General features: G+C 51.4%; 7 protein-coding genes across 7 annotated transcripts; 3 read left to right on the top strand and 4 right to left on the bottom strand.

Moving 5' to 3' along the window:
* Positions 1–3,932: 3,932 nt before the first annotated feature.
* Z518_09298 (uncharacterized protein) lies at positions 3,933–5,042 on the top strand (the record flags this gene model as incomplete). The annotated part of the gene is made up of 1 exon (XM_013413254.1): positions 3,933–5,042. The coding sequence occupies one exon, from the start codon at positions 3,933–3,935 to the stop codon at positions 5,040–5,042; it is 1,110 nt and encodes a 369-aa protein (XP_013268708.1).
* Positions 5,043–6,211: 1,169 nt separating this feature from the next.
* Z518_09297 (uncharacterized protein) lies at positions 6,212–10,375 on the top strand (the record flags this gene model as incomplete). Its single annotated transcript, XM_013413253.1, has 4 exons — positions 6,212–6,265; positions 6,319–6,344; positions 6,416–6,473; positions 6,539–10,375. The coding sequence occupies 4 exons, from the start codon at positions 6,212–6,214 to the stop codon at positions 10,373–10,375; spliced, it is 3,975 nt and encodes a 1,324-aa protein (XP_013268707.1).
* A 157-nt stretch (positions 10,376–10,532) lies between these two features.
* Z518_09296 (uncharacterized protein) lies at positions 10,533–14,237 on the bottom strand (the record flags this gene model as incomplete). The annotated part of the gene is made up of 1 exon (XM_013413252.1): positions 10,533–14,237. The coding sequence occupies one exon, from the start codon at positions 14,235–14,237 to the stop codon at positions 10,533–10,535; it is 3,705 nt and encodes a 1,234-aa protein (XP_013268706.1).
* A 378-nt stretch (positions 14,238–14,615) lies between these two features.
* On the top strand, positions 14,616–16,496 carry Z518_09295 (uncharacterized protein; the record flags this gene model as incomplete). The annotated part of the gene is made up of 2 exons (XM_013413251.1): positions 14,616–14,786; positions 14,838–16,496. 2 exons carry the CDS (start codon positions 14,616–14,618, stop codon positions 16,494–16,496), a joined length of 1,830 nt encoding a protein of 609 aa, XP_013268705.1.
* Positions 16,497–17,154: 658 nt separating this feature from the next.
* Z518_09294 (uncharacterized protein) lies at positions 17,155–18,918 on the bottom strand (the record flags this gene model as incomplete). Its single annotated transcript, XM_013413250.1, has 2 exons — positions 17,155–18,776; positions 18,837–18,918. The coding sequence occupies 2 exons, from the start codon at positions 18,916–18,918 to the stop codon at positions 17,155–17,157; spliced, it is 1,704 nt and encodes a 567-aa protein (XP_013268704.1).
* A 3,095-nt stretch (positions 18,919–22,013) lies between these two features.
* On the bottom strand, positions 22,014–22,698 carry Z518_09293 (uncharacterized protein; the record flags this gene model as incomplete). Its single annotated transcript, XM_013413249.1, has 3 exons — positions 22,014–22,252; positions 22,308–22,552; positions 22,628–22,698. 3 exons carry the CDS (start codon positions 22,696–22,698, stop codon positions 22,014–22,016), a joined length of 555 nt encoding a protein of 184 aa, XP_013268703.1.
* Positions 22,699–23,369: 671 nt separating this feature from the next.
* On the bottom strand, positions 23,370–24,936 carry Z518_09292 (uncharacterized protein; the record flags this gene model as incomplete). Its single annotated transcript, XM_013413248.1, has 2 exons — positions 23,370–24,490; positions 24,570–24,936. 2 exons carry the CDS (start codon positions 24,934–24,936, stop codon positions 23,370–23,372), a joined length of 1,488 nt encoding a protein of 495 aa, XP_013268702.1.
* Between the last annotated feature and the right edge of the window lie 284 nt (positions 24,937–25,220).

Below are 25,220 nucleotides of genomic sequence, written 5' to 3'. Positions count from 1 at the left end.
TGCACCTGGTCTTGCTTCTACTTTCTGCTACAGGGACGTGGCATCAAGTCGAGGATGATGTACTCCTCTTCTTTCCCACTCGTACCAGTCGTGCATCTGCTAATTCGGAAAGGGGTATGAGGTGTCGTGGTGTCGAACGCAGTCTGCGGTCGGGAAAGCGAACACCTCAGGGGAATCCAGCACCGCTTTTCCTACACAACAAAGCGTGGCAGCAACGACGGCGGGAATACCCCTTCACCATACGTCTTGGTTAAACTACTACGCGTAGGGAGAATAGCCTCGGCGGAACGACGGTATCTGTACTTCGCGGGGCTCGCACTTTTCTTTCCGGAGCTATGGATTTTCTAAAAGGCTTGTCAGTCAGTCCGTCATTTTCTGCTAGAATATGAAATTCTGGCGATCGCCATCCAGCGAAGGCAATCCGCCTTCATCTTATAGTACTAAATAAACGCGCAACATCCTCCAGGCACAACCTTACAGCAAATGTCATTCTGCTGCGTGAGACCCCACAATCGAGTACTACCCACGGCCTGCCGAAGAAAATCCCAAAGCTTCGTTTTAGCATATCAATCTGGTTAAAGTCCTTTCAGGAACCGCCTGCAGGCCAACTCCATCAAATACCGGTGCCTTCTTGAAGAATTGGGGTCTGGGGTTGTTTCCGATGGTACTTGTGAAACATGTTCCATCATAAGTTGTTCCTCGCGCTGCTCTTCGGCCGTTGGCGCATTCTGTTCGTTGCCCATCTGGTCGGATTTGGTGGCTGCAGATGGTGGACATCTCGCCCTATTCTTCGTATTTGACCGTCTTGAAGCTCCCACTCTAACCTCTTGACCTCAGCTCTGCTCCCTTTGAGTTGCTCTTCTAGCCCCTCTTTCTCTCTCCTATTCATCGTAGAGTTGTCGTAGGTTCTCATCCTGTTCGCGAAAGACTTCCACCTCCGACAGATTGTTTTGGTCAATACGGTTAGTCTCAGCGATCTTGACTTGTTCTCGCAATCGAGCGATCGTATTGTCCTTCTCCCAATCTCTTTCTCAAGGTTTACGGATTTATCCTTCGCTGGGTTCAGTTGAATGACAAGTTCTGCAACCTCGGGTTCGCGGAGTGTCGTTTCGTTCCCTTCTTTTGGTGCTCCCTCTTGTCATGCTACAAGCTCCTGCTGATCTTGTGCTTGCTCCTCCAACTTTATTGTCTCCATCATTTTTAGTTATAGTATCGGTCGAGGATTGCGGGGGTGTTATCGGAAGCAGCGACTGCGATCCGGTTTGAAATGATGCGAGGAGTGGCATCACCCGAACGGATCTAGGGAAAGTAGTCTGCTCTCTGCCACCTTCGACTCTGTTTGAAAAGGCTAGCTTTAGAGGTGTCAGCTAGCCCGGAGTTTTGCCTTTTTGCTTTCCTAACACCTCGCCGGGCACGTTCTGCCTTTGAAGCATCAGCCGCTTCGTGATGCTTCTCATGTTGTTCACGCCTCGTTGACATAACGTGCGGGTTAAAAATAGAAGGTAGAAAATGGACGAAGTCTTAAACATATTCAGCTTTCATGTGGGATTGTTATCACGGTCATTTGTCCATCGTGTATTGCATTGCCATGTCTAGAAACTGCTGGTCTGACGAATGTCTTCTTGGTTGGGATTTAAATAGTCGATTATCGTACTCAAGCATGATTGGCGAGTTGAATGGATGAGGCTTGACTAGATCTAGCAAGTCGTGCTCAACTCCTGGCCAGGAGAATCTTTTAGAATGTCCTTTGGGTGGAAACCGCTTTTGTAATCCTCTGTACCTTCTCTGGCAAGCACTTGAAACGAAGTTGACGCGGGTCCTCCAGCCAAGTGAAGCTTGCGCGCATACGGCACCCTTTATGCGACATCAAACCCATCTGCTAGCCGGCGACACATCGCCGGCGTCGAGGCTATCGAAACTGTGGTGCATGTGGGGGTGGATTGCCCGAGGCTACGCGAATTAAGTCAACAGCTACGGACCAAGGTAGGTGATGCGTTAAACAGCATTGCCAACCATGCTCGGAGGGCGGCCTCGGAACGGGCAAGATAAGGCAAGCAATGGTGGAATCAATCGAGAAGTTCTGAATGCGGTACTTGAATTTGCGCAAGCATCCAAAAGAAGTCACAGACCCCAACGAGGCTGAAAGATCGTACTAGGATTTGCTCATCTTTTAGTGCAGTATATTTCTCAGCCGTTAGGTGATTTCTCTTCTACCAGCTAATCCTGTAAGTTGGTCCATGGGCTCATAAAAAGAGAGGAATTGTACTAAATTCTGGCAGCATTGCAGTTGATGGTTCGCCCGTAACGATCACACTTTGACAGGGCGGTCCAAATGATCTGAAGACGATTGATACCCTGGCCGACGGTGCGACCGATGAATTTTTTCTTGTGGAATGTCTCAAAGTCCCTTGCCACTGATTCGTACGTCCGCAACTCCCATTTACGTATATCAGATCATTCGTCGACATCGGCCATTCAGTGATTGCGCTCCAGATCACCAAGGGCCAAGGATGAGATCAACTCCAGTGGTCAGTTCTCCATCGCTGGAGGAAGTGGCCCATCTCCTATCTCATAATAGCATCAAGTAACTCTATTCCGAGCGTGTCAAGCATCGCGAATACCGACATTGCTTTAATCGATACACCGACAGCGCTTCCCAGAAATGCAGCCTTCAAGTACGGATTCATGGTAGTAGTCAACATGAGAGGCTAACCGTTTCATAGTTCCTCTACCATTTCCAGCACGTCTAGGAGCCCACCGCTCGCATCACCAAGCCTCATCCAGCGCCAGTGAGGCCAGGAAGCCCTACCCCATGCGTGACGGGATTGTTCGCAGCTGTCATGTGCTTGAGTTGGCTTTTGGATTCGCTCGACATGAATCTTGTTGATTGATTGATGTAATTCTCGGACGTTAAGAACAAGACATTTTTGGAAATCACCAGATCTCATCCATGGCACCAGCTACAGAAGCGAGATATATGCAACCATATGACACAAAGTCCTCGATACTCTTCGGTCGACTTTTCGGTGTGCAGGCCCTTCAATTAATCAGCGGTTCATCTTTCACTTTCTTGCATCCTCATGCCCAATGGGATTCTACTACGCAGCCATAGCATCCAGTAGCGAGAGCCCGTGACTGTGCGTCGCTTCTTGGGGGAGACTGCGTCTGACATTTTGTGCCCCCCTGACATTAACGATGCGGTCTCCGAAAGGCCTGTGCTGCGAGGGGCTCTGAATGCAATTTGAGAGCTTGAGGCATGGAGGCGTGAGGTGGTCACCACCAGTCATGAAAAAGTCGATTGCGGATGGCTTTGGGGAAGGTTTTGATTGACGCGTTGGCTGAAGTTTACATTGCATTAACCTGGTTAGCTTGCCGTTGACGCGTCCCGCTGGCGTCTTCTCCCCAGCCGCCCGAGAATCCCGGGCGATGCTTACGGCGCGCACCAAAGTCCCCTGTTTGTCTCCACAGGCCGCAGGCTGATCTCAAACAAATATTGCTGCCGTCAGCCTGTGAAAGGAGACTCTTACGTTTCTTCATTCCTTTGCGTGAACCGAAAATTATGTAACCAGCCCAGATCACCGAAGTTGTCACTAGCACTCGCACACCCATCAATATCCCATAACGGGTTGATTGCATTGCGACCGTTTTGACTCGATCCGAACCCCCCAGGCACAGAACGTGCCAGATCTCGAATTCACAAATTACCGATCGGGCATGTCATGAGGAACAAGTCTCGCCTTTTCAGTCCTTCTCCAGTGCCCTTAGTTCCATCTGAGTCTGAAGAGTCGGATATTCACGTTGGTATGCCGTCAACACAACATAAAGTTTCCTTCCATCCTGTTTTGAAAGATATTCGTTCGATGCATGCTGACCCAAATCTGGCATCAGAAGCTACATCGACCCTCTCCTCTGATGTGAAAGTGCGTGCTACTATGTCTGAAGTCAATGGATTGCTTAAGGAGCAGAGTCCTCAGAATGGAGTCCGCCCTCCTTCTGGAAGAGTGGCCAGTGCCTCCATGATGCGCTCAGGTACGGTTCAGCCTGGTCCACTCATTTGCGGCTCTCCTGATCAGTCCATAGTCATGTCCTCTTCTGAATCCTCTCCTTCATCTGAATCGACGCCTTGGTCGTCCGCGATCGGACATGCTGGGACAGGCAAATCAGGCAGAGTGATCGAGCGATTACAAGGAGATATTGACCGACTGCGCCGTGAGAAACAATTGCTCAAGATGCGGCACGAGGAGGCCGAGAAAACAAATGAGGTCTTAGTTGCACGGAACCAATCCTTGCAAGATCGAAATAGCAACTACGAACAGTCTCACGAGGCCAATCTTCGACAGTTGGCGAGAAAGGAGAGACAAGTTGAAGATTTAAGGGAAGAACTCAAAAAGGAGAAGTTGAAAACGGCGAAGGCAGAGGCACAGGCTGCCGCCGCCGCCTCTAGCGAAGAGATGTGGCGAGATCAAGCTAGTCAGGCAAAAGCCCTTGCCGCGCAAAAAGAATCTGAGTACGACACAATTGTCGCATGCCGGAAGGTAGACTACGACCGACACCAAAGTGGCCTGGATAAAATCAGAGGCAGTTTCGACACCCTTCTGCGGCGACAGGAGGATGATTTGGAGAGGCGGAAAAAATTGGAAATCATCGCCGAGCAACAACGGCAGACAATCTCGCGGCTCGAAGAACTCAATAAGAGGTTAACCACCAACTTCAAAGCTTACAGACACGAGATCGATGCCGCTATATCCGACCTCCGTGAGGCCGCGAGTCACAACGACCAAGCTGTAAGTCGAAAGCTGGACGAAATGACTCAAGTCACAGGACGGATGCGTTGGGTGATGAATGTTGATGATGTGGTCAATCATAATCATCCTGGCCCGATGCCCGTGGCCGTGCCAGCGTCTCCGCAAGCGCAACCGTGTGTGGACGGTCCTGCGCCAACACCAGACATCCGTAGCGGAGAAGAGCCGGGGAAACAAAGTCTTAGTCCCACGAAAGGCCTGTTGAGAAAACACAGACGAAAGGACTCGGCCAAGGCATGAACCTGAAATGGAAAGGACATCGTTCAAATTGTGGCGATGAAGAAAATGCACACGATCAATCTGAATCTGAAAGCTGGAAACCTTTGATGACTGTACGAAGTGACGAAGGAAATTACATCAAATTTTGTACGACGCGGGATGGGGACTGGCATGCGTCCCAGCTCCTGGAATTGAATATAGACATACACACTAATGCATATTCTTCGACTCTGACTGATTCGTCTCTCGAGGAACCTTTCGGAAAGATTTTTCTCCTTTTTGTTCACTGAATCGACGCTTGGGCTTCTACTGAATGTAGAATCCATCGTGTTTCAGGAGGTCTGCCGAGATGCTCCAGTCATCTAATGTCGCCGCAGCTTCTGCTTCGTTTCTGGCAAGGAACATGTCCTCAACAAGAGGCCTCTGTAAGACATCAGTGGATATGTATTTTGCTCCTTGCTTTCGTTTCGATGAAGACCAAGCTCTGTCACCAGCCAAAGCGTCAACGATCCGTTCCTTATTCTGAGACAACATTCTGAATATTGCATCCACTCCGCAATGTTTCTCAGCTCTTTATGAGAAACTGTAAAGGCCGGTGGCGAGCTTCGCCCAGGGCAAGAACCCAAATGAGGAGCTGAATTAGCTCGAACATACACTGATCACGGATGGAGGCGGCTCAGTTCCGAGGTTGAGCCCGCCCTTGATAGACGAAGTCCTCAAAGCACCTGCTGTCTTTGAAGGGTTGTATGACCCAAAGTCGTTCCCCTGATGCCAACGTTGTAGAAAAACTGGACAGTAAAAAGCATGGCCTCCTTTCCCGAAAGTTATGTGATTGGATCCACGCTACGTTGTACACCATTAGGTGCACGTACAGACTGCAATTCGCTTCTTACACGTAGGCCTTCGTCTCTAGTTAGCACGTTCGCGCATGCATTCCTAGGTAACGATTGAGCTCAAAAGCGAATGTGAGTCGCCTTTCTCGGCGAAATATTAATCCGACAAACAATTTTTTCCGACTACACCTCAACATTTGGACGCCTCATCTCGTTTGTGGGGAGATTCGGTTGTCCTTTTGTGCCTACAATCCTTCACCGTCATCTCCTCGTCGGCCTCTGTCTGACCCTTTCGATTTCCCCCTTCTTCGGTCGCCAGACCAGGCAAGCGCGCTGTGCCGCGCTCTGCTTGTCAAAATGGCGACCAAGAAGATTTTCGTCGGCTCGTTATTCGAATTCAGCCAGCTTGGGGTTGGTCGTCTCGCCATGGAGAGCCCTGATAGATTTACTGACTCCTGAACTAGGCCGATGAGCTCATTCGCAATTTCAAGTGGGTCTTCTCCTTCAACACCGCCAAAACGATCGCGGACTGCGAACTGAGAGTCTGACTTTGAAGTCTAGGGATGCCCACGATGACCCCGAATCCGCGCCATTCGTTGCCTTCGAGGAATCCACACAGGTTTGTTCCTCATCTCATCCCACACTATTTAGTTTTCAAAATGTCCCACTGACTGGGACTTTCAGACATTCTCCGCCGAAGTTGACAAGGGCGACAGAGAGACGATGCTCCATTTGCTCGCCCGGCTGTCCGGGTACATCGAGTACAATCAAACTAATCAACCTGGTTTCGACGATGAACCTCGCATTCGTCCCATGGATGGAATAGTCATGGAGGATGTCATTCGCGACGACAGATCCGAGGACAATGGCTTACTAGAGTATTGGTCTGATGACGAGTCCGACGGTCAGGATGCTCTTGAAAGCTTGCAACATCTCATTGCCTACTGGAAACCTCGAAACGGCGACATCAGTATCCTCCCTTCAATGTACGCACAAGAGATTAATCGATTAACGGGCACCTCACTCTTTGCCGAAGAAGCGGAGAAGCGATATCGATTATTTCAAGGAGACTTTCGTCTGGCTCTTGAAAAGTTGTCCAGGCTCGAACCACTCTTGGAGACATTCAAGAAACAGCACAACACTCAATCGATCATGGCAACTGGTAACGTCCTCATCTGGCCCCCAAATCAGAAGGATGCGACGATACAATTCGTCAAGATACAATTCGGGCACCCTGCCTATTCCCGTGTCATTGTCAACAAGATGGAGCAGACCCTCTTTAAGAAAGTGATCGGTGAGCTTCGTACACGGACATCTGACCTGCAACTCGCCATACCGGGAAATCTTTGTTTGGAAGACATATCTCAGACCAGTCAGATACAAGGTTCTAGAATCTGGGATGGCTCTGTGTTTGAGAGCTTTGGTGATCCCAAGAATATGGAACCAATTATCTCATCCAACCCGGCTTCGACCGAGAGTAGTAAATGGTCCGCTGTTCAAGACCCCAATGAGGCAAGAATAACCGCATGGACGAACAAAGTGGCCTCCGGGGCGGATCCTGAAATCGCTCCGGAAGAACCGGCCGAACCGGTTGAGCCCCCGCAGCCCATGCGCCGGAGAGTCGCAATTGACTCCGACAGCGACGATGATGAATCGTCCGTTCCTCTCCCTCAGACCCGACCTATTGAGAAGTCACCCATGGCCGCGCCTCCGGATCCGAAGCTGCTCGAGAATCAAAGACCCGAGTCTCCAGTCACTGAATCCCTACTCTCATCGAACATCCCGCTCACTGTTGTACGCGGAGATTCTGATGAAAATTATGTCTCAGGTAAGTCAGAAGGTAAAACTTTGATTGAGGACGAGGATGCGATCGGCTTGATTGAGAATTTTCCTCCTCTGCCTATATCTGCGAGGGAGGCATCAATATCAGACTGGGTAACCAACTTGCCGCACAACCCTGCTAGAAGCAGAGACAATTCGGAATCAGGGCCAACGAGTCCATCTTCTGGAACAGGCGACGGTGATATGCAAGCAACCACTTTCATTGAGCCTCGCACTCGATCCAGCCTGGAAGGGGCCCAGCCGTCTGTGGAAAGGAACCAAGTGAGACCTGCTCCATCGTTTTCCGCGCTCTCCGCTTTCACCGCACCGAAAGTTCCAAGTACTCCATCTTCACCGCACCCAGAGTTGGATCCCAATGCGTACTGGCCATCATCGAAGCTTGTCCGCGGACAACCAGGAGCCATTGGGCCACGTGCGGGAAGCAGCTTTCGTAGCGCCGGCAATCGAGGTGGTAGAGCCCAAGTGAGCAATACACACGCTCAAGTCACGCGACGAACTGAGCACGCTTCACACCATGGGCACTCTGGTTATCGTGGTAACAGCTCTCGTGTATCCGCTCCCCCGGGAAGATCCACCAGAGGTCGCGGATCACGAGGCGATTCATTTCAACATCAACAGAGAAACTTGGTCGATACGAGAAGCTCTGAGGTGCGCTATCCGCCCGTCATCCCCCCTGGTTTCGAATCCCGGGTACCTCTAATTCGTCAGCAACAATCGCAGGCGTTAGAGCTTCATCGCAAAACCGACACGCCAAGTCAACAACCTTCACCACTGGGTCGTCAGAAACCATCTAGTTGTTCTCGATCTGCAACGTCTGGAGAATCTCGAATAAGGTTCAGTGATGAGGGAGCTGATTATACGGCCACCTTCATACCGAAGAAGAACCATGCCCTACTAAGGGAAAATAGTTTGCGAGCCGCCATGGAGGCTATCGCAGCAAGAAACACGCAGAACGACCAGACTCCAAACAGAAAAGCAGTTGACGATGACACGCCTCCACTGCACTCTACAATGAATCAGCAAGGCAAAAACCCGGGCAAGAAGCCTATGAAACAGGAAACTAAAGCAGAAAGAAAAGAAAGAGTAGAAAAAGCGAAGCTGGATGCGTATGGCCCAGCACCAACTAAAGTACCTCAGCAACTAAAAACGGCCACAGACACCCCACTAGAGGAGATGAGCAGGTGGAAGAGAAAGCAAATCTCGAAAAATCTAGTCATGGCAGAGGCGCATCCTCAAATTGTTGAATCGAACCTTCGAGACCGACAGTGTTCCACATTGCTTCGGCAACTTGAACCCATATTTGAAACCGGCCGAGCCTTCAATGGGAAACTGCTTTTCGAGATTCAATTGGGTCAAGTGCTGGTATCTCCTGGCCCTCAGTTTTTAGACCGTCATTACTACGATGTGGCTGCCTGGTCCTCATTGTTTGACCCTGAGACTGCGGCGTCTCACACACCTACCACTTTTACCAAGATTTTGACGACAAATGGTGCGGATGTTGATCGTGTCCTTGAACTGAAAGCCTCTTCTGGAAGTGGCAACAACAAGTTATGGAGCCCTTGCCCCGGACCGCAATCTACTAGCTACGAGTTTTCATGCCAAAGCAGATCCAACGAAGATTTCCTTATCATGGTTGACCAGTCTGGAAACCATGAGTTGCGAAAAGGCATTGTGACTGTTGGCATGGTGAATATGCATGCCCCTGCTCACATCTGGGACGCTTCCGCCACTCTTTCGGGTCATCTGAAATGGGCCAACCCGTCGAAAATGCTCACCAAGAGCGCTTCCAGCTTCGTCAACTCGCTCTATGTTGTGCCACGTAGAGAGAAGTTGATGATCGTATTCCGCCAACCTAATGACCACGAAATTAAAATCAGAAATCTCATCGTCAGACGGGTCAGCTGTCATCGCTGCAACTTGCCCGGCTACGCTGACATCCAACTCAAGGTGACCGAGGCGAAGAGTCTTATGTTCAAGGTGCATCCCCAGGACAAGAAGCTCTGGCAAGGATATGAGGGTCCGAGAGAGGATTACGACAAGCTAGCACGGGAAGGCCGAATCCACTACGAATTGTCACTAGTGCATACTGGAATCAACGAAGTGCTAGCTCAGAACGAATCCTTGGAAATCGGCGAACTCACAGACGGAGAGACGACTGGAAAATCCCTCATCAACCGAGCCGTGATTCGCTCCATGCTCGAAGTCGCAGTGCAAATGATTTCCAGGATCGATTTCGTTGGCATGCGCAACTTCGGTACCCAAGAGCGGCTGGACATGGAGGAGGAAGAGCGACGCCGAAACCTTGAAGCCTCACTTGGTCCCGCGGGCAAAACTGTCCTTCAAGCTCCTACGCTCCTTCATTCGGGATCTGTGAGCAGATTGCATCCTCCTGCTTCCCCTAGTCACGCCTTGGCCAGGGCAAATAGTCGACTCACGTCCGCGAACATTCCAGTCCACGGAGTGAGGATGAATACCGTGGCAGAGATTGTTCAGGCTCCGGACGGCTCTAGATATGCGCGCGGCATTGGTGGTGCGAGAGTCCCGGTGGCAGAGGAGGTGCTGAGTAGTTCGAGAACAGTGGCTCCCGAAGACAGTGCCAGTCAGGTCGGTGGACCAGGTCGGACTTCCTTCTATTCCTCTTGGTCCCAAGGGCCGAATAGAGGAGCTGGATTTTGGTGAGGGAAACCTGGGTTGGAAGATGGTCAAACTGGGGACGGGCGGATACATGAATTGTAAGAATAGATTCATAGATATTCAGAGCTCCAGAGCTTCAAAAATGAAAGGTCTTCAATTTCTCATGTTTGATACAAGTCGACATACGTCACAACTCGGGATCTCAATCCTCAAGGTCCACGTCGCTCAAGTCGTAAGTGATATCCTGAACATCCAAGCCCGCTTTCCTCGCCATCTTGGCCTTCTTCATCTCGACACGCAGAAAAGCCAGGACCTCAAGGTGGGCGGACCTTTCAGCCCACATCGCAGGAGTGAGTCCCTGACGATCTCGGGCTAGAGTGTCGACGCCATACTCGAGCACCAGCATCCTGACGATCTGGATGTCGTTCTGATGCGCGGCGATGTGCAGCGGCGTCATGCCGCGGTCGTTAGTTTCCGACGGGTCGGCGCCTTTTTCGATGAGTCGCCGCACAACGGGAATCGAGTGGCTGGAGACTGCTTTGTGGAGGGCCGTTTGGCTCGTATGTGATCTTGTTTTCAGGTCAGCGTTGCAGGCAAGACATAAATCGACGAGTTCGAGATTCCCCAGCGACGCGGCAATGTGCAAAGGTCGCCAGCCATGGTATCCCATCATCTCGATCGAGGCACCACGCGCCATGAGTAGTTCGACGATCTCCTTCTGTCCTTCCTGCAAAGCGACGTGCAGAGGTGGTTGCCCATCTTCGTCTAGGGTCGTGAGCGCTTCGGGATGCGTATCAAGATGCTCGCGAACCGCCTCCAGGTCGCCTTTCTCAATCACATGGGTAAGTATATTCGCATTGCTAGGTTTCGTGCCCAGCACTTCCCATTCCGCGGCTCTAAGATACTTGTGAATATCGTAATGAGCTGTGTAGAAAGCGACAACCCGAGGGGTCGAACCCTTGCGGTCTCGGGCGAAAAGTTGCTCGCGCTTTAGTTCTGGTTTGTGCTCTAACAAGATTTTGGCGGTGTCCATGCTCCCAGATCGGACCGCAAGGTGCAAAGGGGTGTTTCCTTTGGAGTCGACGGCGAGCATGTCCGCTCCTCGGTCAAGGATGTAGGAGACCGTTTTGCTATGCCCTCCTCTTGCTGCGTGGTGAAGTGGAGTCCAAAACCCTCTTCCAGTCTGGGTAACGCGGCCACCATTTTCGAGGAGATATTCAACAAGTTCTGTATGCCCACCCGTTGCAGCATAGTCGAGAGGATAAAGACCATCTCTGTCTTTGATATGGACAAAGGCGCCCGCGAGCACGAGCAATTTCGCAATGGAGAGATAGCCCCGACGCGCGGCAAGGTGTAAAGCGGTGTCTCCTTGATTGTCATGTGCGGCAACCAAGGCTCCGGCTTGTAGCAGTGTCGTGACCACTTCTTGATCGCCTTGCTCTGCAGCCTTATGTAAAGCGGTGAATCCTCTTGGACCACGAGAGTCCAATTGCGCTCGCCCATGCTTGAGAAGCAATCTGACCATGGAGAGCTGGCGATACGAAACCGCAAGGAATAATGGAGTGGCACTTCCATAGTTCGTATCTAGGACATCCGCCCCTTTCTCAATCAACAACTCAGCCACGCTTTCATGTCCGTAGAGGGCCGCCTCATGGAGGGGAGTGTTTCCATACATGTTTCGAGCATCGAGTCGGAGGCTTCGTCCATTCTGGGCGACCAGCAGCTGGAGCAGCCCCTTAAGTCCGAATGCTGCCGTCACAGAGATTCCAGCTCCACTCGAGTATGCCCAAGCCCACACCTTTGCTTTCCACTTTCGAAAGTCAAATGCCCGAAAGTCTCGGGTTCTGGCAATGGTGATCAGAGACAGGCTGTCAGAGAGCAATGGGAGTGCCAAATCTTTTATGTCTTCTGCTGGTACTCCGTAGGCATGATGACCCCATTGAAGAGCTGCATACTCCAGGAATGGGAAATCTTCAATCGCTGATGCAAAATCGGTGCGGCTCTTGAAGGCCATGAGTTTTACCGACTCCAGCATGAGATACCTGAGACAGGTTTGGGTCATTATGAGGTTGGCATTTATGAAGAGGCCATGGTCTTGGTGTCGTAAATATTCTTCGAGGGAGTGGTGCACCAGGCGTATGATGGAGCTCTCTCGGTCCACTTCAACCAGTCCACAACAGCAGTCGACAAGAGTCCGAACGGAAGGAAAGTTATCCCTATCGATGTCATTATCATCGATTCGCAATGCCAAGGCATGTTGTAATTCTGATACGGTTAGAGGCCTCCTCGCATGAGATATCCACATCAACGTTCTGAAGGCGAGTTCTCGTCGTGTAGCGGATAAATTAGAAATTCTTTGGATCGTCGATTGAAACGCCTCGGTCAAATTCGTCGAAAGATGTTGCAATGTCTTCTTTACATCCGCTTTGGTAATCTGATCGAGGATCGTGCGGATTTGAAGGGCGGGAAGTAAAAACATGCCGTTCGCATTATCACATAACGTATTGAGTATCTGTCCTCGTAGTTCATCATCCATTGTGTACTCTGAGTCCGGGTGGTCCTGGATCGCTTTAGTAAGGAACTGGCGGAGGTCTCGGGGATCCGCAAGAATATCGATGGTGCGGGCGTTGTGGAATCGGCCTCCATTGCTAACCACATGAGGTCTGGACGTGACCAAAACTTTCACCACGCTTCCTGAAGAATTTCTGACGGCGTCGAGTACGTCGAAGAAACCTGACCGTCGGCTCTGACCGTCGGCTTCGTCGAGAGCGTCGACTATAATGTAGCATCGAGAATATGTCGCAGCGACACGGCGTAGGATCGTACGCAAGTCGTTAAACCAGGTCTGGTCTTTGACGTCGTTTCTGGTTCGTTGATAAAATTCAGCCACAGCGGAGGGCACCATATCGCCAGAAGAGCTTAACTGGCGTAGAAGTGATCCGGCAAAATGAGATGGGCTCTGTGATTGCTGTTCTGAATAGTCGTAGTAATAATAGGCCACGGCAACTTCTCGATCTTTGAAAGTGGCACGCAGGTGATCGATGATAAGAGAGCATAGGACGGATTTCCCAGCACCGGGCCCTCCAACGCAGAGAAGGTCATGTTCACCAGTCTCATCCTCAGCCCACGCTAAGAAGTCTCGATGTTCAAGAAACCACCGCCCCGTTCCTTCCGCCCGCCTGAGCTGCAAATCGCGATGTTTGTGCAGGGAGGAAACGGGGGCCAGCCAATCCAGAATATCGGTGGTCCGCCTTTCTTGCTCGCGGAGCTCGGCGAGTCGAGAAGCTTGAGACAGTTCACTGACATCAGCAGCCGTTCTTGCAAGCATTGGCACCAGGGCCATAATTTGCTCGAGCTGGGCGGTACGCTTCGACGACTCTTCGGTGGAAAGACCCATCTGGGCGGATAATTCACTGATTTTCCTCGATACTTGAAGCATTTCCTGCAAGCCCTTTGTGGCATCATCGGATGTCTGGGACAACAGAGCGCAGCCCTCGATCGTGAAGGCGAACTGGAAGGTCTGACCGTAGCGTCGTAGATTTTCGACCATCTGCATGACTTCTCTTTGTTCGAATGGCCATCTTAGCTTGTCCAGGGCCCTGGCCGCTTTTCCACCATCTGAAGGCTTTAGCCTGTCGCCAATGCGCTCTATGCGATCTCGACAGTCCCTGAGGGCTTTCTGCAACACCGAGTTGGAATCGAAAGAGCGTCCTCTAGCCTTTTCACTGTCAAGGAAATCGCGTAATCCGCTCAGGACTTCGCCCAGCAACAGCAATTCATCATGTAGCTCCTGGATGTTCTTTGATCGCTCCTTGATGGAGTTGACATATATTGCTATGGTGCCACTGACTTGCAAGGCCAGGGTTATGAGACCAGCCACCCCGCTGGCGACGGAAACACCGTCCATGATGAGGGGAGAGCAGTAAGGACAGACATGGGACCGGCATCGTTCAAGGCCGCTGATCTGTGTGTGTCGACGGATGATTTATAAGTGGAACATGCTGGTGAGAATGGCGGCAAGGACATCAATTGGACGAAGACACGGGTGAAGGAATTTGATTGGGACCGGGTGGTTTCGTGGGCTGATTGTTTCGGCGGGGATTTGGAGCCTTACCACATTTGGTGCCGCAGGTGAAAAGTACATCTGCGTCTACATGACACGGGGCATTCGAGACATCCTACAAACACGTGTTCTTCAAGTTGTTCACGTTCATTAACACGCCAGGTGCGCCGTCTTTCATTCCGGCGACGATGAGCGCCACTGTTCCACCACGCATCTGAGAGTATGAAAGGCAGTGCTGGCGTTGGATCCCATGACTTTTTCGGGATTAAGAATCGCCTCTTGAGCCTCCCGTCAGCCCTGGTATTGCTCTGGGTCTTCGTTCTCTTTTGGGGCGAACGACTGATCTTTCAGAGAAGTACCACGCCGTGTCTGTGGCAGCAGTGGGAATCGTGGGTCAGTTAGGAAAAGAATACCCTGGAAGGAACCATGCTAACTTCTCGTCAGCCTGCTCATGCTCAGCCTTATCATGTCCTTCTCGTGGCCGACCCTCAACTTGTCGATCCACATACCTACCCTGACAGACCATGGCCTCTGTCCCGCTTGACCGTCCTCTACACCGACCTTTACCTCCGACGATCCTACCGATACCTTCAGGAATCTCTCCGACCCGACGCCACTCTCTTCCTGGGTGATCTATTTGACGGAGGTCGAGAATGGGGAACGGCCGAGTCCTCTTCGCCGGAGCAGCGCTTCAGGAAATATGGATCGGACTTTTGGCTGAAAGAATATATCCGCTTCTCCAACATTTTCTTGCGGTCTTGGTTGACAGGTACGTCTGCCCGAGTGGCTGAACCCGCCAGTCGTCGCATATTGGCCTCGCTTCCAGGCAATCACGATCTGGGTTTTGCGGCCGGCATACAAGGACCTGTGAAGGAGCGGTTTGATGCATATTTTGGGCCACTCAACCGGGTTGACATTATCGGCAATCATTCGTTTGTTCATTTGGACACAGTATCGTTGAGCGCCATGGATCAGGTCGACCCCGAGACTGGCAGTTCAGGGGCAGGAGATGGCAGTGCTGCAGCCACATCTTCCAGCAAGATTTGGAAACCTGTTGAAGAATTTCTCGTGGAAGCGAAAAACACCAGAGCTAAAGCTATTCAGCATACATGTGAGACACTCTTCAGTTGGAACAATCCCGTTCGAGAGCTGTTCTCCCCCGAAATAGAGCGAGCCGCTCACCTGGAACAATCTCACACCATTCTCAAATCTCGCCCGCCAATCAGTTCATCTCAATTCCCAACAATTGTTCTCTCTCACATCCCTCTTTACCGATCCGGCTCAACCTCATGCGGACCGATGCGTGAACACGGCTCCGCCATCCCTCTTCAAGCGGGATACCAATACCAAAACGTTCTCACACCCTCGATCTCGCAGGACATCATCAAACACCTTACCGCGGAAGAGATCACGATGATCTATTCTGGGGACGACCACGATTACTGCGAGATCGAGCACAACGAATTCACAGGCCGCATGAGAGAGATCACGGTCAAGAGCATGAGCTGGGCCATGGGCATTCGCATCCCAGGCGTCCAGCTTGTCAGTCTTTGGAACCCGGTCGACATCCAGAAAGCCATGTCCGGCGCCTCACTCGCCACGCCACGAGACACCGTTCAGAACCGCCTCTGCCTTCTCCCGGACCAATTGGGCATCTTCATCCGTTACGGCCAGACTCTGGGCTTAACGCTCGTGATCCTCCTCATCTACACTCTGAGGTATAAACCCAATGCGCCAACCGAGCTGCGTGAGAAATCCGAACCTCTCCTACCCTTGTCCATTCGCCATCGCGAGTCACGCAGCTCACAGTCCTCCTGCATACAGAACACCGAGCAGCACTCACGTCTTTTCACCCGCAAGATGGGCAGGTACGGGCAAATTCCCGCGTCGTCGCGGACGTCGTCACCTTCAAAACCGCCTTATCCTGACCAGCATCCCGAACTCTTCGACGATAGCGACGATTGGGGCATGCCCCACGGCACAGCAACACGTGCTCAATCACCAAAGACACCTCGTAGCCGCGTGGCATTTTTCGGAAGGACTTTCTGGCGTGTCGCGTGGCCGGTACTGTTGTTCTACTTCTGGCTGATCTGGACTGGATGATATGACATAACATGCCTTGATGTACCGTACGTGTTTGTCTCCGACGAGAATTGGTTGGCATAGACTCGTGTACGGATATTGACTGGTTTCGCTTCCCTGTCTCGACCTACCTGCCTGCGCCGGAACCGAACACCACTTTCATCCATCTTGTTTGCCACAACGTATCCAGAGTCAAACAGACCGCATGAAATGAATGTGTGAGAAAGCCGGCCATACGACCTCCAAGACTTCGTTAAACCTCATTTATGACGATTTATTCATTTCATTCCACCTGGTCTGTATTGAATTCGCTTTTTCTCCCAGCCTGTTGTACCGAAAGAGTGTAGACGGTCTTCCAGGCCTGGCCTCGCTCTGTTTCGCTTTGAATAGGTGGTGACAAAGACCTCCCAAATTCCAAAACCCAGTCCATTTCCATTTCGCCAACGCCATCCTCGCCACCAGCGAGTAGTCGTCATCTACTATTTCTGTGCTGACCATAAATGAACGACCTCCTAGAATCAATTCGGTGGGAATTAATGGTACTAATTTGGACAAGAACAAAGACAAACCGGACCACGCAGTGGTCCCTCCTCACGATCCATATGGTCCTTCCGCCCTCGTCGACCCTGGCCGACGTCGGAAGACCAATAGATCTAACAGGTCTTTATGACAGAATCCTTTATTTCTTGATGGCTCTCCCCTCAATCGGACAGCACATCTTGCTTCCTGCGCATTTATCTCCGCATTCAAGTAAGCATACGCGACCTTCGCTTCTCAAGCTTGCAGTCTTGCTGTTGCTCCCGCCATGTGGAGGACTTGTATGTCCATTATTACCCGTTCCATTCGTCAAATCAGTCGACCCAGAAGGCGAAACCGGGTGGTCCGTATAGAACTCAGGTTGAATGGTCGAGCTGTGTATGCCGTAGGCGTGCAGACAGGCCCGAATCTCGTGTGCGAGGTGCATGTAGCTAGCCGATCCGGCACCTTCGACCTCGCAGTCAACTTTGACGTGCAAGCTCGCCACGAGTTTCGTGTCGCTGAGCTGCCAGACGTGGAGATGGTGCGCTTCAATGACACGCGGGAGTGATTCAATGTCAGCAGTGATTTCGTCAATTGACATGCCCACCGGGACCGCTTGGAGGAGAATTCGACTAGCGGCTTTGCAAAGGGGGATAGCACTGTAGAGGATTATGCAGGTGATGACGAGTGAAATGCCGGGATCAAAGTAATATCGACCCGGGAACGCCGTGAGCCAAATGATAAGAGCCGAACCGATCACACCGAGGTTTCCCAGTGCGTCACCCATAACGTGGAGGAAGACACCTCGCATGTTCAGGTCGCCATGAGAGTGACCATGACCTCCGTGTCCGTGGCCTGTGTGTGATTCGTCATTGGATTTATTATGGTAGTGAGCTTTGTGGCTGTCGTCGCGACTAGCGCGTTTGCCGATGCTGCCATAACCGGGGAATCGCTTGTCGCCCTTGGAAGGGGGGGTGTGGCTGTCCACCAAAACCTGAGACCGATCGTCGGGTGAATCTGTCTTGTCCAACAAAGCATCTTCTTCCGTTGCTTCTGATTCCGATCGTTCTTCCAGACGCGCTGCTTGGATGATGTCCTGACGGAAGGAAGCAGGGTGGATATGAATATTGTCGACCGAACCAAATCCTCGGCCAAATGAACCTGACGTTCTCCGACGATGTCGAGCATGAATATCGGCAACACTGACCGGCTTGCGGTGCGGTATCTGGGATGATTGGGCAGACAGCGTAGTGTTTTCCTCATCGGAGGGGGTGAATCCTTTCGTATCGGAGGCTTGATCCCCGGCAACATGGACTTGGGGACGTCCACCTTCCACGTTCCCATGTTCTTCTGCCCCCGCCTGGGTTTCATCCTCAGCATGAATGTGGCCGTGACCTTCCTCGGCCGATTTTAGCGCATCTGTATCGTGGGAAAGCTCTTCTCCGCCATCACCGTGGCCATGCTCATGGAATAGGAAGAGACCGAGAATGTTGGAGGTCAGCCCCAGACAACCGACGATGAGGACGAGTTTGGGGTTGGAGACGACTTGAGGTTCGACGAAACGTTGGATTGCTTCTAGAAATATGGATAGACAGAGGGCGACCAAGAAAACTCCATTGACCAGAGCGCCCAAGGTCTCGGCTCGTTGCCAGCCATACGTGTACATTTTTGACCTTCCGGTGTTGGCAACACGGACGGCCCATAGTCCCACACACAGAGATAAAACATCGTTCAACATATGAAAGGAATCGGCCACAAGGGCTAACGAATGGACAGCATAACCTAGGGACCAGTCAACTACCGCATTGAAGCAGTTTTAGCCGGCAGAGCGAAATTACTCACCCACAAAAAGCTCAACAAGGAAGAATGCTGTGTCTATGGCCAGCAAAACACCAATCCTCTGACTCTTTGAGAAGCCCGTCATTTTGGGAAGTGCGGGGTGCGCAGTACTCGTTGACTGTGTGACTTGACGTGGTGAATGGGGACCAAGAGCACGAGGGGACTCGATCCGGGCCGAAGTATGCCTGTGAAGGCTTCTGGACTGGATTAGAGGACTGATCGAAGGAGTACGTGGAGGTAGGGTTGATGGAGAGGAAGATGAGATAATATCGGAATTCAATCAGACATGACAATGCCGAAGCAGATGGTGGCGGCAGTGGCGGCAATACCAGCGACCGGTCCTTGCACCCAAGCTCGAACTCGAACTGGAATTGACACTGCGCTGGGACATGTGTTTGACTCTCGGTCTCTGTCTGGGCCTTTTTGACTTTGCCTGCGGCTGCGATGTCGGTTTCGGGCAAAGCGACCTGGACAGCTCATGTGATCGGATATTCGCTGCCATTTTTCTGACTGGGAAATCTGCAGAGCAGAACGAGATATTATCAACTTCCCATCCATGTGTTTGCAGAAAATGCTCTTTTTATTCTTCTGGATGGCAGCCAGAAGGTCCGAGAAAGTCATTGTGCATTCAATTTGCAATGACGCATTTGTCAAACTTCCGCTTTGCGGGCCTCGCACCACTGCATCTGTCAGAATGTTTTAGCACATAACGCTTTCCGAGGGATGATGTGCCAAAAGGCAATTGCCGCTATGGATGACCAGTCGGGAAGGATCTTGATGTCATTCCCCAGTCCAAGCTGATGTTTGACGCTCACACGCTGCTGCTCGTCAAGAGTATGATGGAAACGTTGATCATTGATTGCTCGATAGGTGCTACATTTTCACTATGAGGTTGTTCTTCTGGAAATCCTCCACCCGTCCTGCCATGGGGACCAAAACGCTCGCCGGCCTCCTCGAATCACAGGCACCCCTCCGCAGAGAGCCCGTAGCTGTAGACTCATCAGGTACGGGATCAGGATAAAGCAGCCCCGACGAAGAAAAAATTAAAGGCATCGAGGAGATTGTGAGCGATGGAACAAGGTCTCCGAAAAAGTCTCTCGGCTGAATATGTATCCCTGGAAATACCGCTCAGTGCATCTATGTGATAACCATGTGATAGCTAACTGCTTCCAGCAAACCAACACACATTCCTTGCCTGGCTCTCCCTCGCTGATGGCATGTCAATTCTCGGCATTATCATCGCACAAATTTCAGGGATACAACGCGCTCTGGCTCCCGACTACGATGATCCCATCCGCTACCGGGTCTTAGGCGAACCCCAAGCTTGTACACGTTAGGGAACAGCCAATTCGATGCTTCTGATCGCATCGCATCGCCTTCTCCTGCAACAATATGCAATCATACAGGGGATGTGCGAGAGTCGGTAGGTGGGATTTACATCTCGTATGGATGGTTGTGGTATTGGCAAGTTTCCAACCTCTTCCTTGGTCAGGTTACGCTTGTAACGGTATCGTGCTTGCTCACATTCTTCCCGCTCGTCCTCTTCGTCGATGTTGCGGGAAGGTACACGAGCCGCACGTGACTGGGATCACCTGACATCGGCCTCGCCATTACAGGTGAAATGCCGGATTGGACTGTTGCAAAATGTACATATACAGCACTCATATGTAGGTCTCGGGAGGATACTCTCAACAGAAGGATCATTCACATGAGAGAGCACCAAACATTTGTCGTGCAATCCTAACCTTCGAATTCCCCAGATTCTACCCGTCTTGATAGGTGGACTTCGCATCATATCGTTCAAATAATTTAGTCACTCAACCCGGGTCGATTGATGCAGCATTTCCAACCACCACACCGCACTGGATTCTCCACGAACCCAGCACGAGCATGGTGACGCTAAAAGCATGCTTCGCGGCGCTGAAGCCGACGGGACATTCGTCTTCAAGATGGGTAATACGGGAAACGTGGCTGAGATATGCGTAGCGGTAACAGGCGCACTATGCCACGCGGGCTTGTCGATGGTGCAAACATGCGATGCCAGCTCGTGGGTCTATCCGTCTCAGGCGAGGATGGGCAGAGGCGTTGAAGGAAGTCGGAGGGATGAGTCCGGTCGATGTGTGATAGTATGTTGGAGAAAATCGAAGAAAGCAAGAGGCCGTGGTGCAGGAAGCGTGTGAGATTTTCAAAGACGTCGTTGGCAGAGAGGATGGCAGCCAGTGGTTGGGCTATGTCAGGCTTAGGGGTGTTGCCAGGAAGCCCTGAGCGTGGTCTGCAGACTGAATGAAGCCTTTGTTTTGAACGGCCGACAGACGGTTTTTTTTTTTTTTTTTTTTCACGATCTCTTTAATTGTTCGACTTCATCAAAATGTCGTCTCCATGGATGCAATTTGTATGTACCTCCCGCACAGGCAAATGTTTGATTCGAGTATCGCACAGTTAGTCAGCTAATGATCTGCGACGATAGCTGAGAGGTGATCCAAGTTGCTCAACAATAAACCAGCCTTTCAAGTGGATAGGCGCCAGCAACTCAATCCCGAAGCTTGGCCCGCGTGCGCTAGTCGTTCAGCAAGACAGCGGATCGGAAGGGTACCGTAGGAAGAGATCTGACTTTCTGATTTCATGCGGCCATAGGCAGGAGAAACGACATTCCAGAAAATTCAAAGGCCCATGGCGGCAACCTTTGGCGCAGAATCAAAGAAGCGAAAGATAAGTTAGAAGAGTGGAGGAGATCGGTCGCCTTCTCAATCCGAAAATCAATGAAGAAAAGAGGCATCAAAGATGAGCCCGATCCCTGTTCAGCAAATGGGTCGATGGCAAGATCCTCCCGGCGAAATGGCACCTAGTTATAGAGTCTGAAGGTATACCCATCCTTTGAAATACGAGGAGGCCAATCCTTCCTTCGAATTGGCAGTCAGGGCCGTCGGGGGAGAAAGGAGGGGGGAATCAAAAACGATGTTGTCGACACACAGGAACGCAGATTTTGCTTTGCTTTATACCTAACGACGGGTCAACTGCATTGGACGCGGTTTCGTCCAGGCCATTTCCCATTAATCCTTGTGTGTCAACATTTCGAGACGTGATGATATCCGGGTCCTGTTTCACATGTATGATCTTATCCAATCGCACACAGATCGAGCTCGTGCCTACCTTCCGTACACAGCCTGATTGCGGCAGTGACTATAACATTGACCTGAGCTTCACTTTCCTCTTCCGGTACTGGCCCTCTGCGAAGGTCTTGATGGCGTTTTTAGCCTCGTGGTTCCTGGCCCGCTTTCTCAATGTTGTAATCTCGACCTCATTTGCCTTCAGCAACTGTTTGCGGAATGGGGCCATCATCAAAGCCTTGTTGACCTGCAGACTCTCAGCCGGCAACTTAGCAATCCGCTCTGCCACATTCAAAACCTCAGTCATGAGTGCTTTTTGCGGGGATGACTCGCGTAATCAGGCCCGCCCGTTCGAGGTCGGCCGCACTCATGCGTTCATCAGCGAGAATAAGCGCCGAAGCCTTTTGGCGACCAAGAATGCTGGCAAAGGTGAAACTTGAGCACGCTTCTGCACACAAGCCCCATTTCACAAAGGGAGTGAAGAAGTAGGTCTCGGGTACTGCGTAGACCAGGTCGAAGAGTGCGATGCTGGAGGTTCCGTATCCAATGCCGGGTCCGTTGACAGCCGCGATCATAATTTTCGGGCTGTTGATCAGGAGTTTGTGGTATGCGCTAGAGGGAACAACATATTAGTCAGGGTGAACGTGCCAGGCGAGAATATCAGGCGAAGTCGCCTGTCCGACATACTCCAGCATTTCAATGGCCGCATCCGGGAGGACGGTCTCCGAGTCATCATAAACACCATCCGTCAGGTCCATACCTGGTAGTTACCATCGATAATAAGCATCAGCATTGGGATCTATGGATAGGCTTGCGGCGATCTTAGGTACCTGCGGTAAAAAATTTCCCTTCACCAGACTGAACGACAACGCGGACATCTGGATTTGACACCGCCCATCTCGTTGCCGTCAACAAATCCTAAGGACAAGAGAAAATTTCAGATTTGCACCACATGGTTGAGCTGTATGGAAATAGTATCCAGTCCAGGAGAGACACCCATGGTTCCTGGATTTCTTTTGTCTGACCTTGGAAGGACTCAAAAATCGAGGGTCATAAATAAGATCCCCTTTCCATGGAGATGTGACGAGCGAAATAGAGGTGGCTTGTTGAATTGCAAATGTGTCATCAGTAATATTATGGCCGTTATCCTGGACATGTCCATTCCAACCGCGTGAAAATCATATATTCCATCTCCTCGTGCCATCATGGCCCTCGCTTGCAGCCGTTTGAAATCGTGAAGCCCTTTTCCGTTCGACAGAGAAGATCCATATTATCCAAGCACTAATTGAGTGCCAACAAACTGATATATGGGCGGCTACATTCCGCCAGATAGAAAATCTTCACGACCATCGATCTCTTCTCGGGCAGACTGTCGTTTCCACCGTAGGTGAAGGGAGTCCTGGCTTTGGACACGTTGAACCAAAGTCGATTATGCCGTGTCTGGCGACGACATCGGCCGTTCAATCCACTGACAAGCCTTGGGGAATAAATCTGTAAGAATGGCATCAGACCAGAGAAACGAGCGAAGCACTGACAGAATGTCGTCCCGCCAGTCTCCAGGCCATCTATTTTTGTACTTGATGGTCAAGGCGCGGCCTGCCATGTTGACAAAGTGTTCTCGGTTCTGATTTTCAAAGTTATTCACCATACCGACAAAGCACGCCCAGATGAATATGTCGATGCAACTAAGCCATTGGTCGACACCACTGCGAACCAGGGCCGTTCGTAGGCGCTCGATGACCTTGGCGACAATGATGAAAAGGGGCCCCGCGTGGAACAAGACGGTAAATCGCAATAAGTTCATCGCCAACACCACACACTCATCGATAGTTTTGGAGTTTTTGTACCGAACCTCCAGTCCAATTCTGTTGATGGTACTTTGGTTCAATAAACTCATTAACGCTTTGTACTCGGCAATTGAAATTCGACCTGTTCGCATGGCGTGGTCGTGTGAAATCAGTAACAGCCGGAGATCCTGTGCCGCTTTCAACGTTTGTGGGAGCAAACAGTCGAACGGTGGAGGTATGACGATAGAATTGCGTAATTTGACGAGGGATACTGGCATGGGGGTCATTGGTCCAACGTCCTTGAAGGACACATCTTCCCCTAGGAATTGTGCAGTGAGGAAGTCTGCCCAAAGAATTAGCTGTTTGACGGAACCGGCGTATCCCAGGTTGTCTAGTCCACGTCGTGCCATCACAAGCGCACGAACACCGGCTGCATGTCGTCGCAGGGCCTCGGCCTGGGCGAACATGGTCGAGGTGGCCCAGAGCAACGCAGCGGCCATGACGGCTTGGTCAGTCACCCCACCAGGACCCTGATCAAGCAGCTGTTTGCGGAGAGATTGAAATGCCTGGGCCTCGTATGAGAGATATAGATATTCTGGAGCCTGGCCAATCAGGATCTGGACGGCTCGCCAGGCTGCAATGACGCTCAAGCACAAAGACGTGTCCGTCATGACAGGCATAGTCATGCTTCCGCCGATGTCATTGACCGCCAACCCGACTGGCAAGGGAAATGCTGTTGCCGCACCAATTTTGAAGTTCAACACTGCCAATCGCGACCAAGGGAGTCAGTATCGAGACTTCCATAATGAGGATTCTTGTACATCGATGCAGGCCACACTCACGGCTGTAGACCGCATGGTGCAGCTCGGGCTGATGGCCGCCAGGAACAGGAAGATCATGAAAGCCATCTAGTCGGCCCGAGCTCACGCTATGAGGTACTGTTGATGGGAGTGCACGAGTAAAGGCATATGACCGGGAATACGATGTGTCGGGCAGTCTGAGATCATCGAGGTAAGGCGGCCGCCGGGGCTTATCAGCACCTGGCTTGGGGTCTCCGCCTCGACGTTGGCCGGCGAGGTAAGCTTTGTGGGACTGCAATTGACATCGCGGACGACGACAGACGGCGCATGGTGTGTCGCTCTCGGCAATGATGGCCGGTGTGGAGGCAGAGACAGATTGGCTGCTTTGACTATCTCTTGCTGAAGCCATGCGGGCGGAATACGCCCCCGGGGATCTGCATGACCAAGCACAGGATGTCGTATGAAGTCAATACAAGCGTCTTGACGTGAAAAGGGAACCTGGAAGGAAGTGGTCAGGAAGCCCTCTTAGGCCCTTCGAGCCCTCGGAGCCGGAAAAACCCAGCGGTCCGATACATTAAACTTCCCTGCCCCGGACACAGCAAATCGGGCCTCCTTGCAATCCCTTCCCCCTAGTGTCTCATCGTTTGCGGGGGCGAAGGTCAATAGATTGATTTTTGTCCACTATGTGCTCCC

Source organism: Rhinocladiella mackenziei (assembly GCF_000835555.1).
Source record: "Rhinocladiella mackenziei CBS 650.93 unplaced genomic scaffold supercont1.7, whole genome shotgun sequence".
NCBI lineage: Eukaryota > Fungi > Ascomycota > Eurotiomycetes > Chaetothyriales > Herpotrichiellaceae > Rhinocladiella > Rhinocladiella mackenziei.
This window is presented reverse-complemented; position numbering and strand designations above follow the sequence as displayed.